At 35.5% G+C, this 15,815-nt stretch overlaps 1 protein-coding gene across 5 annotated transcripts in view; it reads right to left on the bottom strand.

The window, feature by feature from the left end:
- Positions 1-15,815, bottom strand: part of LOC121380166 (prominin-1-like) — a 105,146-nt gene that overhangs the window by 64,184 nt on the left and 25,147 nt on the right. For all 5 annotated transcript variants that reach the window (XM_041508965.1, XM_041508962.1, XM_041508961.1 and 2 more), the window contains exons 2-3: positions 4,237-4,298; positions 2,575-2,780 (exon numbers count right to left, since the gene is read on the bottom strand). In XM_041508965.1, the coding sequence (XP_041364899.1) occupies positions 2,575-2,780; positions 4,237-4,298 (268 nt within the window). The remainder of the gene's footprint in view (positions 1-2,574; positions 2,781-4,236; positions 4,299-15,815) is intronic.

Here is a 15,815-nt window from a genome sequence, read left to right as displayed (position 1 = left end):
AGGTTTAGTCTCCAGTTCAACGACGGTCGGGTTCGTGTCTACAGACGTCCTGGGGAGCGCTTCGCTGACGTTAACGTTAGACAACGTCACCGGTTTGGTGATGGCAGCGTCATGGTGTGGGGCGGCATCTCTATCCACCACAGGAACCCCCTCTATGTGGTGGATGGCAATCTGAATGGAATCCACTATCTGAATGAGATTATCCGGCCGTTGGTTCTCCCAGGCCTTCAGCAGATTGGCGGCGGGGCAGTTCTGCAGGATGACAATGCCAGACCCCACGGCGCCAGGATGGTAACGGACTTTCTCAGACAACAAGGTATCGCCAGGATGGATTGGCCAGTATATTCGCCTGACTTGGCCCCAATAGAGCACGCCTGGGACGAATTAGGCAGGAGAGTTCGGGATAACCATGCCCCTCCGGCCAACGTTCATGATCTAGGTCAACTTCTTATGGCAGAATGGCAGGCCATTCCCCAAGAGTTTTTCAGACGTCTGATCAACAGCATGAGGCAACGATGTGTCGAGTGTATTCGCGCCTGGGGTGGATTCACACACTATTAAACGAATGTTCTAATGTGTAAAATCCATGTTTGACAACTTTCAACTTTGACAGCATGTCATGTGACTTTCTTGTATACAGTGACGTTTATTTGTGGGTTTTTGTAAATATGGAACAATAAATAAAAATGTTGGTGTAGTTTACATCATCAATCTAATACACTCTGAAACTTATTTGGTTATAAATTTTTGACCCTTAAATTCTTTTGAGTAGTATATTTCGGCCAATCGCAGTACTCGATTCCCTTAAACATAACATGTTTGCATGAGCAATAGGTGCTGTTTGGTTTCTGCACAGAACCTGCAAATTTCTTGCCAGGACTGTAAAAATTGTAACCTCCCAAAATAGGGAGTGACCTCAGTGATTAATCCACCAAGAGAATAAACATTTTAAGTATGTTTCGTCCCAGTCGTCAAAACTGAAAAAAGTAAACTTCAAGAATTATAAAATGGCACCCAATTTCCGTCATATTAAAACGATTCAACATCGCTAATTTCTGTTAGTTTTAAATTTTATCAGGACGAAATCATCTGCAGTTCCAGAACTACAATGTACATAAACTACTTTGCACTTTTTTTTCTTTCTTTTTTTTAAATAAATCTTTGCACATTTTGTTTTCACTTTCAGTACTAGCAATTTTTTTTTTTTTTAAATAACTAGTTAAATAATTCACTAATATATATTATATGCATGTACTTGTGCTTGTTTCTTTATTTTAAATCAATGATGCCTTTTTATGTAACTTATGTTTAGTTAAATAATCAACAGTTGGCCTATATATTATATATTTGTGCTTATTCGAGTTATTCCATACTTTAAAAAAAACACCTTCTCAACAAAGATTTGACATCATCAAAATAATAATAAACATTACAGAAATATGTCTTTACATATATATTTCTTTTAGACTTCTATAATGTATATATGGCACCCATATATTATATACTCCAGAATGCATCTAAAGACAACTGAATTAAAAAAAAAAAAAATTAAAAATGGGAGAGACTAACCCCAGACCCCCTAGCATCGTTACCCCAAATTATTTTGCCAACCCTCTGAACTCAAATCCTGGGGGAAACATTGCCGAAGTATCCTAAACCCAAACCACTAACATGGCATGGTAAAAATGCTACTTTTGTCTTCTAGTCAAGATATAATTTTATATTTACAATTATTTTACAAATGACCATTTAAAAATAAAGTGTCTTGCTCTTAAAATAGTTTATAAAATGTATGTATGCTAATTGGCGTACTTGTACTACTTATGGAAAGTATCATAAATAAACTGAACCATGTACCGAAAGTCGAACCGAAAATAAAACCCCCAGTCCCATCCCTAATTGGGATGACCAAAAAACACTTAGTATTCCTACTGATACAGGTATTCTAGAAAAGAAAATGTATTTAATAACTAATATTAGCCACTAAAAAGTCTCTGCTAGTCATATAAACATCTTACAACTGTATTCATTTCTGATTTTTCTTTTTTTTAAATTAAATTTGTCTTTATTAATTTTATTTTATTTTTTTATTTGGTGGGTGGTTTTTTTTCAATTTATTTATTTAAATTTGTTATTCTTTTTTTGCTACTTTCAATCTCTCTAACTCTAAATATAATTTACATTAACATTTCCAAAGTATTTGTGATTAATAAAACGTACATTAAATCATATATACATGTAGATTAAAGGGTGTGAATGTTTTTGTTGATTATTCTTAAGTATTTACATGTACATGTATGTATGTTTTTTAAACGATGTATGATTATAATATAAATTTTAAAATCTTAAATAAAAAAAATTAAAATCTGAATTGCAAGGGCGACCATCTTACGAGTATGATTGTGTTGAAGATGAATAAGATAGCACAGAACGATACAGATTAGTGAATGTGAATTTTTTTTTTCTTATGTACATGTATGTATATATTTTTGAAAAATGTATGGTTATAATGTAAAAAAAATTAAATCTTAAATTCAAAAATTATAAATTTGAACATTGAGGCGACCATCTTACAGCATAATTGTGTTGAAGATGAGCAAGACTGCACAGAACGATATCCGCTTGCACTTGGCGTGTTTTGGGTCCATTGTCTTTTTCCCTCCACCGCATTTTCCACAACATCGACAGCAGCAGAAGAAGAGACCAAAAATGGGCATGATGATGAAGAACAGAAGTCCAGCCACAATGCAGGCCGCATAGCCTCGGCCATAATTCAACCACTGAAAAAGATACCACAAATAAATAAATGATAAAATAAAGTCTCTGTCTAAAAACCACAATTAAAAATCTCAAGTTAAAAAGCTCAACATTTCGTCAGCTAAATGCTGACATCCTCAGGAGCAAACTAAACATAAAACCAGGAGTTCAGCATTAAAAACAGGTGAATAAAAACAGTTCAAGTGAAAATGTCAAGTTAAAAGACTAAAAAAGTCACAGGATAAGACGACTGGGGGAAAGTAACAAAAGAAGAGTCAGTGACTGCTTGGATCATACTCATTAAGTCCGTCAGGCCACATTGTGTTCAAGCGGTGCATCCAGAGTGATTCGGCAATGTTCAATTTAGTTTTATCAAGGTTAACATTCTTGGTAACACAGTGCAATTATAATCATGTCCTGCTATATTGAAATGAGGGCCATATGGGGTGCTTTAAGATTGTTTATTATACAGAATGTTGTGCCTATGATTACCGAGTCGGGTACTGAATGGTTGGGCAGTTTGTCCTACATATTGCATTTTGCAGTTAATACAAGTCAGACAGTAAATAACAAAAGTTGTACTACAGTCTATACTGTCTTTTATCTGGAACACTTTATTGTTTTTGCTGGCAATATTTTGGGTAGATGTAATTTTTTCACAAGTTTTACACCTAGGCCTGTGAAAATAAATAAACAAAATATTATTTGTAGTTTGACGTGAAATATTTCGCCTGATTTTTTAAAACAATGATATAATATATAGCACATTTGGGTACAGTGGTATTTACATGTATATACAAATGTATGCCTGGTGTAGTGTTTTTTGTAATCTAAACAGAGATTAATAATGTGCATATAAAACAATAATTGACACTAAATAACAAGATGCCATTAACTGACATGATTGTGTAATTAATATGTGTGTGTGTGTGTGTGTGTGCGTACGCGCATGTATGTGTGCGTATGTGCATATATATATATATATATATATATATATATATATATATACATGTATTTAATCCGAGGAGTGCAAACTTGGTATCCTTGATTATTCTAAAATAATGGTGTCCTAAATGGCTGCCAAAACACACAACTGGCAATACTTAGGGTATTTTATCACCTATGACAAACCTGTTATGACCATGATGGTGTTTTAGGGGTCACAAATAAATGTTTAACTACCCACGGTCAGTTAATTATGGTATTATGGTATTGATACATCATTAAAATCCAAGATGGCCACCACTATAGCAGCTAGAGCAAAGGAAGTGCAATTAATTTTGCATGAACTAGGCAAAAGTTTTGATGTTATTTTTAGTGACCTAGTTTTATGGGCAAAATGATTTGATTATAACAAATTTTAAAAACCTACAAAGGTACTAGGTTTTTCCCCTTTAAAAAAAAAATGGAGCTAAAATGCAAAACAACAACAAAAAAATTCAAATGCTAAAAGGTACACATGCATGTACCTGTACTTACATTTTTCCATTCACTGAGTGAATCTGTAACAATCTCCGGTTTCGTAAATATTATGCTGAAATCTGAAGAAAAAAAGTTTTGAACAATTAAATTTTATATCAATCTAGAATTTATTCTAAATGTAAGAATGACAATATTTTAAAGAGTATTTTGCATTTGCTAAAAGATACAAAAATAGTCAAATTACAAAGTTGGATTTCAGGTGGGCTGTCGATTTGCACATCGGCCTCCTTTTGGCAGTGCACGAGCATATCTTTGCCAACAATGCAACAATGTCAAGGACACTTATGTTAGTCTCCAACTACCAACTGCCAGCAGAAAGTTGGCCAACTCGACGGCTGTGTTATAATTTCCCTAACTCATGACGAGTACACTCAGATTAACAACTAATGGGTTATACAACAAGAATCGAGTTGTAAGAGTGCTCAGACTAGCAAATGGACAGTCGTAGAAGTAGTGAGAGCAGAAAGTTGGCCAACTTTGTACTGGCAGTTGGTAGCCTGAACCCAGCATAACTCATATCTAAGTATCAAAATTCTGTTTATCACATGTCCCAGGTCTCAGCTAGGGAACAATTCTTCACATGACCTGTCATTCTGTTCTCATGTCGGTTACACAAGTTGAAATTCATGCAAACCGCCAACTGGTTCATTACGTACGGTGAATCATTACGTTCTAAAATAAAAAGTCTCCAACTTACAGGAAAGTGGTGCTAGGTGAGCAATCAGACAAAGTTTCAATTAAAGTTTATCTGTGTTAATTACATGTAGTGCCCACAGGTACATGTATGTGTAAAATTAGGTAATATTGTGGAACAGAAATGGAAGTGGTGCTAGGTGAGCAATCAGACGAAGTTTCAATTAAAATTTATCTGTGTTAATTACATGTAGTGCCCACAGGTACATGTATGTGTAAAACTAGGTAATATTGTGGAACAGAAATGTCACATTAATGGAGTCATTAAATATTTGTGTCTGTTTAGAAGCTGTCCAATATAAACATGTAATATCACATGACAAATTCTGTAAATTATTTGACATGTTTAGTAAAAAAAAGACTTTGAACAGTTAAGACAGCTGACTGGTTAATTCAATGTGTAAGGGTGAGACACAGCCTGATGGTAAAAAGAAAGAAATGTTTTATTTAACGACGCACTCAACACATTTTATTTACGGTTATATGGCGTCAGACATATGGTTGAGGACCACACAAATTTTGAGAGGAAACCCGCTGTCGCCACTATATGGGCTACTCTTTCCGATTAGCAGCAAGGGATCTTTTATTTGCGCTTCCCACAGGCAGGATAGCACAAACCATGGCCTTTGTTGAACCAGTTATAGATCACTGGTCGGTGCAAGTGGTTTATACCTACCCATGCATTGAGCCTTGCAGAGCACTCACTCAGGGTTTGGAGTCGGTATCTGGATTAAAAATCCCATGCCTTGACTGGGATCCGAACCCAGTACCTACCAGCCTGTAGACCGATGGCCTAACCACGATGCCACCGAGGCATATATTTGTTATATATATTCATGAGCTTAGTGTTTTGGTGGAGTATTAATTGTCATATATATAAATTATGTTGATCGATGTACTTTTGAATACTGTAGGTGCCTTTTTTTAAATGTTGCACTTCACCATTAAAAAATCCTACATCCACCCATGAACATATCAAATACAATATAGGAATTAACACAGGATCTTGTGTCAAATATTTTCAAATACTTTTCATCACGTATCACCCGTCGTATAAAATCATTTGTTATAGGCATGAGCAGTTTTAAGGCACCATAGTTGCACTCAACCAACACTGCCCCCTCGCTTCATGCTAGGGTGAGTTTTAATGGCTGAATAATGATGTCTTTAGATAAAGCCACTATATACCGATGGTACTTCTCTCTCACCAGCAACTAAATAATGTCGTCAAACATTCCTTTCCTCACCTACTAGGTCAATGTACGTGTACACCTGTTTTGACACATCAAGTAAAAAAAAAATTGCTAATTTTTTTTTTTAAAGCAAATTACATTAGTGTTGTCTAGACAATAAAAATCCTTCTGAACATCACAACAATGATGTTAATGCATCTCATTTCCTGTGACACTTTTAAGATCAACAAAATCAATGAGGTGTGAATATGTAGACTTCTCCAAGCGAGCCATGATCCAGAATTTCAAGGTGATTGAAGAAGAGACAATTCCTGTCATTGCCAATCTCAATGTATAATGCAGTGGCTATATTGACATACTTCGCACAGCTATTTCATTGTTTTTGGAATTGCCTGGAGAACAGCAATTTCAAAACAGCATTAAAGGGACATTCCTGAGTTTGCTGCACTGTAAGATATTTCCAACTACAGAAAAATATATTTAATATGTAATTACAATTGTTAAAAAGTATTTGTTAGTCGATAACATCTTTAAAATTGCAGCAAACTCAGGAATGTCCCTTTAAGGCATTTATGCAGTCCACAAATGTGACAATGTGTGTGTTAATGCTCGATTGATAGATGAAGGTCATCATGTACCTTTCTCATGCTGTAACACTATTTACTTATACAATCCACATACACGGTAATTTGTGAATTATAATGCTGGATTGATCAATCATTAAATCCCTATCTTGTAACATCATTTACTTAATATACAGTGAACACATGTGACTGTCTGTTTATTAATGATGGTCTGATCAATTACCGTTAAGTCCATATCGCACATCCATCACGTCATATCATTTACATATATAATCAACACATGACAATTAATTTGTTTATTAATGTTGGACATCCATCACGTCATATCATTTACATATATAATCAACACATGACAATTAATTTGTTTATTAATGTTGGACTGATCAATCAAGGCCATATTTGCACTCTCATTTCTGTAACATCATTACTTATACAATGAACATGTGACAATCTGTTTATTAATGTTGGACTGATCAATCAAGGCCATATTTGCACCCTCATTTCTGTAACATCATTACTTATACAATGAACATGTGACAATCTGTTTATTACTGTTGGACTGATCAATCAAGGCCATATTTGCACCCTCATTTCTGTAACATCATTACTTATACAATGAACATGTGACAATCTGTTTATTAATGTTGGACTGATCAATCAAAGCCATATTTGCACCCTCATTTCTGTAACATCATTACTTATACAATGAACATGTGACAATCTGTTTATTAATGTTGGACTGATCAATCAAAGCCATATTTGCACCCTCATTTCTGTAACATCATTACTTATACAATGAACAAGTGACAATCTGTTTATTAATGTTGGACTGATCAATCAAGGCCATATTTGCACCCTCATTTCTCTAACATCATTACTTATACAATGAACATGTGACAATCTGTTTATTAATGTTGGACTGATCAATCAAGGCCATATTTGCACCCTCATTTCTGTAACATCATTACTTATACAATGAACATGTGACAATCTGTTTATTAATGTTGGAATTGATCAATCAAGGCCATATTTGCACCCTCATTTCTGTAACATCATTACTTATACAATGAACATGTGACAATCTGTTTATTACTGTTGGACTGATCAATCAAGGCCATATTTGCACCCTCATTTCTGTAACATCATTACTTATACAATGAACATGTGACAATCTGTTTATTAATGTTGGACTGATCAATCAAAGCCATATTTGCACCCTCATTTCTGTAACATCATTACTTATACAATGAACATGTGACAATCTGTTTATTAATGTTGGAATTGATCAATCAAGGCCATATTTGCACCCTCATTTCTGTAACATCATTACTTATACAATGAACATGTGACAATCTGTTTATTACTGTTGGACTGATCAATCAAAGCCATATTTGCACCCTCATTTCTGTAACATCATTACTTATACAATGAACATGTGACAATCTGTTTATTAATGTTGGACTAGCTCATCACTTAAAGCCATATTTGCAGGGGCAGGATGTAGCCCAGTGGTAAAGTGTTCGCTTGATGCGCAGCCAGTCTGGGATTGATCCCCGTCGGTGGACCCATTGGGCTATTTCTCGTTCCAACTAGTGCTTCATAACTGGTGTAACGAAGGCCATGGTATGTACTATCCTGTCTGTGGGATGGTGCATATAAAAGATCCCTTGCTGCTAATCAAAAAGAGTAGCCCATGAAGTGGCGACAGCAGGTTTCCTCTCTCAATACCTGTGTGATCCATAACCATATGTTCTACGTCATATAACTGTAAATAAAATGTGTTGAGTGTGTCGTTAAATAAACCATTTCCTTCCATATTTGCACTCTCATCCTGTATCATCATTTACTTACAAAATCAACACATTTGTGACAATCAGTGTATTAATGCTGGATTGTTCAATCAAGGCCATCTCCAAAACAAATTCTTGTTTTTTTTTTAACTTGAAAGTGCTATGACAGCTGCAGTCTCACCTTCATCCTGTAACACTGTTTATACAATCCACATGTGACAATCTGTGAACAACTGTTGGTATCTGCAGAGCATATTTGCAATGAAGGAAGGAAATGCTTTATTTAACAACACACTCAACACATTTTATTCATGGTTATATGGCGTCAGACATATGGTTAAGGACCACACAGATATAGAGAGAGGAAATCTGCTGTCGCCACTTCATGGGCTACTCATTTCGATTAGCAGCAAGGATCTTATATATGCACCATCCCATAGACAGGATAGCACATACCATGGCCTTTGATGTATCAGTCGTGATGTACCAGTCATGGTGCATAGGCTGGAGCAAGAAATAGCCCAATGGGCCCACTGATGGGGATTGACCCCAAACCGACCACACATCAAGTGAGCACTTTACCACTGGGCTACGTCTCGCCCCTCTATTGTAGAAGAAACATCTGGAAAACTATGTGGGACAGACGGATGGATAGACAGACAGACAAACAGACAGATGGACAGAGACAAAACTTATAGTCCCCTCTGGTTGGATCAGTAGGGGACTAATAATGCATGTATATAAATTATGTGACATGAAGTTAAGAACAACTGATGCACGCATCCCTCCGCCTTTATGTACAGCACCTACAGTACATTAAATAATTAAACTATTTACAAATGTCACATTCTCAGTACACATACTTAGATAAAGACCAACAATGTACTTTACTGACATGTATAAACAAGTATAGCTAGATGGAGCAAAATTATACAGCCAACAATTAATGACCAAAGAACAACATCATGTCAGTGCAAAAAAAAATCTAAACTGAAGTGAATCCATTCCAAATGCTTTTTTTTCTTTTTTCTTTTTCAAACTGCAGGTTTTAATGTACATATGAAGTACAACCCTATACCTATCTACACCGTGAAGGTGTTACAGCATTGTACACTTAGAGGTGCTAAACTTACATGCAGTTTTGGCAACCATGCACAGCACTGATGTATATATAAAATAATTGAGCCAACTATTCAATTTGGAGCTGAAATGTGCATTCTTTTTTATATACTCAACAAAATTAATTATGGGCCAGCAAACTTTTAATAATTCTAGTGGCATATACAGTGAAACCCCTCTAAACCGGACACCCTTGAAACCAATTAAAATGTCTGGTTTTAAGAGGTATCCGGTTTAGAGAAGTTAAGTTCTGTATTGATTTTTAAAACAGGACCATGAAAAATGTTCAGTTTTGGGGCAATTCCGGTTTACATAGGGTTTAAATATTACCAAAAAAAGCTAAAATCAGGGATGAAATAGGAAATTAAAGGGACACACCCTAGTTACGGCTAGTTGTTAACCATTACGGCATTGTTTTTCGCTATTAAACCCATTTTTTCACAAATAAAATTGCACTTTACTCACATTTTATTATTTAGAATACACATTTCCATTCACCTGAAGTGCTTTTTGGTAATCCTGGTAATCCTGATGTTTGTAAAACCACGAAATGCATTTTTTGTATTTCTTAAAATGACGTGCTCACTCGAGAAAAAAACGTTAAGCAAGCGAGGTCCAATCTATTTTTTGAGGGAATCTTCCTGTGTAAACGTCACAGACGTTGGTATACCACGTGACCGTTATCATTTTGGTTCGGTTTGTTTTCTTGTGCACGGTTCGCGCAATCAACATCCGACTTTCAAAATTATTTCAAGCAATTGGGACATGGGGATTCCCATGGTATTTATCGATATAAAACCTGCTTTTTCACTCTATTTGATAAAAACGTGATCTAAGTGTGTTACAGGTTTGTAGATTAACCAAATTATAATTTATTTTCGCTGGATGGAACTAGGGTGTGCAGCTTTAAGAAATAGGAGCTGAAATGATTTTTAAAAAGCTGAAACCTTTGCATACTACACCTAAATAAAGGTCATTTATCAGCATTTCAGATCAAATCCAATCTACTTTGTGAAAATACTTGACTGTATGTTGGTACACAAAAAAGCTGAAATCAGATTTAAAAAAGCGGAAAAATCACACCCCTGTGAAAATAAGATTTTAAAAAATATATAAATTTACAAAATCTCTCCCTGATTTTGCTTTCCACCCCACCCACCTCCATATTATGTGATAAACTTTGGTACAGCTCTAATATTACATGTGCATGTACTATAGCTTGTACATATTTGACAGCCAGTGGGTTGTTATGCCATGCGCCATTCAGAAAGTGGTTCATCTAGACAGCCAGCTGTATTATGAAATGTCAGTGGCCCATCAAGCAGACAGGTGAACTAGCCCTGACCCAAAGCATGTACATAAAAGTAGGCCACCTACAACTGCCATTATGCATGAACAACAGGTGGGCACCTAACATAAAATATTTATGGAGCAACGGAGATCACATTTTCATCTCCGATATTATGCAGACTCCATGGCAATGGTAAAAACCAGTAGCATATATATAGCTTATACATACATTAAAACAAGGTGGGGACATATAGTTTAAGCTGTAATCAAATAATGTTTAAAATGAAATAAATGGAATAGAAAAGAAATGAAGGGAATATTTAATGACAGACCAGCACACTTGTTATTTAACAGTTGCCACATTGTTTTATGTAATGTGCATATATGCATCATTATTTTATATATTGTAAACCAGGTGAATTTTTTTTTTCTTTTCGCGACCACACTCAAGTCTCGAAATTTGTATGTACGCATTAGTTTACTGCATTAAACAAAACAGAACAAACTATAATTTTGTACTAATTATTGCAGAAATGAAGTGCATACATGTATACTAATGGTAGCTCACGAAATTTACACAATATTTATTTGTTTAACATCGCCACTAGAGCACCTTGATTTATTAATGATAGGCTATGGAATAAAGTTTGTTGATTTGTTCAGTGACACCACTAGAGCACACTGAATTATTAATCACTGACTATTGGATGTCAAATATAAATTTTAACAATTTTGACAAATTTAGTATTGGAGGAAACCTGCTATAATTTTTTCATTAGCAGTGAGGGGGCCATAGATAGGATAGTACATAGTACATACTATGGCCTTTGTTACACCAGTTGTGGAACACTGGCTGGAACAAGAAATAAGTCAATGCCTCACCGATAAGGGACCTTTTATGTGCACTTTCCCACAGACAAGAAAGCACATACCATGGCTTTTGTCCAGTTGTGGTGCACTGGTTGGGACGAGAAAAAAACAAATCAGTTGGAAAGGATCCACCGATGTGGTTAAATCCTGTGACACAAGCACCTCAGATGAGCACTCAACCTACTGAGTTAAATCCCACCCGTACATGTAGATAAGCACTCTATCAACTGTTCTAGATCCCGTGTACCAATAGAACTAAGATTGTGGGTACATTGACAAGGCACATCTTTCCATGTGGATCTACATGTAGTCTAGAGAATTAACAAATAAAGAACCAGTCAATCAAAACTTGAAAACATGATATATACACTGTATGCAAAACGAATAGTGGTGCAACTACAGGTGCATGCATGTAAATCAGTGGTGCACTTATGTGTGTATATATATATATAGACCAAAAATACACGTAGATCATGTTTTGATATCTTGTGTATATCTCATGCCGTGATAATAGCACATACAATTAAAAAGTGTTTAACTTATCTGTCAACGGTGTTGCTTCAAGTGTACTTAATGCCTTTATGAGATTTTATCAAATAACTGCCACGTTAAACCTTTTTTATTTTTAGCTGAACATACATGTAACCCTTAGCTATATTGTTCAAAAGATGGCATCCATGTTTTTTAACAGTTGACATAGCCAAATGATTAACATAAATCCTGATTCATATTAATTTAGTTTTAAACATACATGTACAGGGCTAGCTCTGGGTGAGCAAATTAGTTTGCCAAATTGTCCATTAAACTTTAAAAATTGCAGAAATGAACTGTTATTTTATTAAAAAAAAGATAACGTCAGTGAGTGCCAGAGCTAACCCTGATGTACATAGTACATAGTATATTTTAAGATAGACCTAATTTGTGTACATCAGTACAGTCATTAAATATACATGTATGATGGTCATAAAGGTAAATTTAATATTCATGAGAACCGTTAAGATTAGAGATAAAACAACAAAGTTCATATCCATTTGACCTCCAAGCAATGGTCTATGGACATCAAAGGGCTGGCTTTGAGAAGTACTATAGACAGGTTTCGCTAGTGGCCTGCAAATAATTTGAAGAACATGGCTGTTTGACCTTTAGTGTACAAAGAGTACTTGGAATGTGTACACAACTCTGGAGCACAACATGTGTTTGCAATTCACTACCTACAAGGGTAGAAGACAACAATATCATGATCAATTGGAAACTTAGATTAATAGTAATCCACACTTAATAATTCTGTATTATATAGTCCAACCAGTATTAAACAGCCTGTTAAAGAATGAATGAATGAATAAATGGATGGATGGATGGATGGATGGATGGATGGATGAATAAATGGATGGGTGAATGAATGCGTGAATGAATGAATGAATGTTTAATGACACCCTGATATACACACAAAAATACACATCACGACTTGTGATAAGCAGTATAAAATGAGAAGGTTTGACTGTATGTGGATATTTACGAGGTATTATACATGTTTTACATGTACATGTATGTCACTCTGATTTAAGAAATTTCATTAAAATATATTGATGGAAAGAAATAAAAAACATATAAATATAGTAATAACAAATATTGATTGCATTCAAAAACACTCATCCATGGTATTAGGAAGTTCAGCATGTTAGGAAGTTTAGCATGTTACATGGGTGGAACATAGTGGTAAAGCATTCGCTTGATGTGCGGTCGGTCTGGGATTGATGCCTGTTGGTGGGCTCATTGAGCTATTTTTCGTTCCAGCCAGTGCACCATGACTGGTATATCAAAGGCCATGGTATTTACTACCATATCTGTGGGATGGTGCATATAAAAGAACCCTTGCTGCTAATCAAAAAGAGTAGCCCATGAAGTGGCGACAGTGGGTTTCCTCACTCTATCTGTGTGGTCCTTAACCATATGTTGATGCCATATAACCGTAAATAAAATGTGAGGGATCTTGGCCTGTTCAAATTGCTAATGACATCACTCTCTAATGACGTCATTAGCTTTCCGGGTGTTATTTTCACTTGATCCCGGAAAAAGAATGTAATTATCCAATCACAATACAGAACACACTCGCCATTAGTTTACAATCAGAAATAACCAAGCAGTGAATGAAATTTGATCTTAAATACCATGTGTTCCCACTTTTTTTTTTCCCATCAGTATACATTTGGTTTGCTGTATTGTAACTTTACCCCCCTTTTGATAAATAAACGTTACTGGCTAGTGTATTGGTGCACTGGTGCAAATGATATTTTCACTGTGAAGATCATGAATTATATATATTGTAAACTGACTGTCGTATTGTGATTGGTTAATTACATTTTTTTCCCGGGACAGCTATAGAAAGCTAAGCATTAGAATTTTAGCATTTGTCCACAGACGAAGTTGATGATTCAAGGGTCTACATCGAAAAATCTACCAATCCTGTAGCAATGTTTTTGATGTCACTTTCATTTTGACTTGTGACATTTGCGGGAATAGACAATAACACCCGCAAATCTAAAAACTTCATATGGTTATCTCCTAAGTAGAATGCATGCGTTTTTTGTAATTCTAATAACATTTACAGCGATAGAAATAAGCAGAATTTTCATTTGTCCACCAAACAAGTACATCGAAAAATCTACCAATCCAGCAATGTTTTCACTTGTCCAAATAAATGTTTTGTTTTGTTAAAGTACAAGGACTGTATTTTTGATAGCTCAGAATTAAACTGCATTGAAAAGTTTTACTCGTTCACTGGACAACTATTTAGGTACATTTTGCTTGTCCGAGCAGATTTTCACTTGTCAGGACAAACGGACAAGTGCTTATTTCGAACATTGATTTACATGTAACTGTACACTTAACAATATCAATGTTTATACTTGATTTCCATTTAAGGATTAATTAACCATTGAAAAGGGAAATTGAAATTTAATTCTCTATAAAACACTCACAACACGACAACTTCCTGAACATGAATACACATGTATATATGCAAAATACTGAGTGCTGTGTGCCAATGCATATTACACCAGAGACGACTGTATATTTAAGGGTTGTTCATGGATCCACTGCACATCATGGTATTTAGCTCAGTTGGTACAGCACTCACCTATGGTGCATGATCGAAGGATCAAACCCCCTTGGTGGGGCGTGATGTAGCTCATTGGTAAAGCACTCGCCTATAATGCACGGTTGGTCTAGAATCAATCCGTCATGGGCCCATTGGGCTATTTCTCGTTCCAGCCAGTGCACCACAACTGGTACTTCAAAGGCTGTGATATGTGCTATCCTGTCTGTAGGATAGTGCATATAAAATATCCCTTGCTACTATAATGGGAAAATGTAGCAGGTTTCCTCTCTAATACTATGTCAAAATAACCAAATGTTTGACATCCAATAGCTGATGATTAATAAATTAATGTGCTCTAGTGGTGTTGTTAAACCACGGCCTTTGATATACCAGTCTTGGTGCACTGGCTGGAAAGAAAAATAGCCCAATGGGCCCACTGATGGGGATCAATCCCAGACCGACTGCACATCAAGCGAATGCTTTACCAATGGACTACGTCCTGCCCCTATTCTGGAATAGCTCTAAGAACAAGAATTTTGCAGAATTAAACTTTAAATACAGCTAAATGTTCAAGTTGACACTACATTGGCCATTGCTGCATGCATGCACCACCAGAACTGTAACACGCTTCTTTTTTTAAAAATAATATTTATTAAATACAGCTGCATGAAATGGATTTGTAAACAGGTGGTATAGGCCTATATAAATTTATCTTTCCACAAGATGATGACAAATACTATTAAAAAAAACTGAAAGAATGATAAACACATCTTGTATTTCGATTTATCTGTATACTGAACTGGGATTTTTGCTTTAAAATAAACACGAGTCATGTAGAAAAGAGATGGTAGATGTGGGGGGGGGGGGGGGGGAGGGGGGTTACCTGGTACTTGTAAAATATAGCTAACATTTTTAGTTTCAAGATTGGTCTATCGGATCT

The sequence above is a fragment of the Gigantopelta aegis genome, chromosome 8, assembly GCF_016097555.1.
Source record: "Gigantopelta aegis isolate Gae_Host chromosome 8, Gae_host_genome, whole genome shotgun sequence".
Taxonomy (NCBI): Eukaryota; Metazoa; Mollusca; class Gastropoda; order Neomphalida; family Peltospiridae; genus Gigantopelta; species Gigantopelta aegis.
The sequence above is the reverse complement of the archived record's forward strand: the minus strand, read 5'-3'. Positions and strand labels throughout refer to the sequence as shown.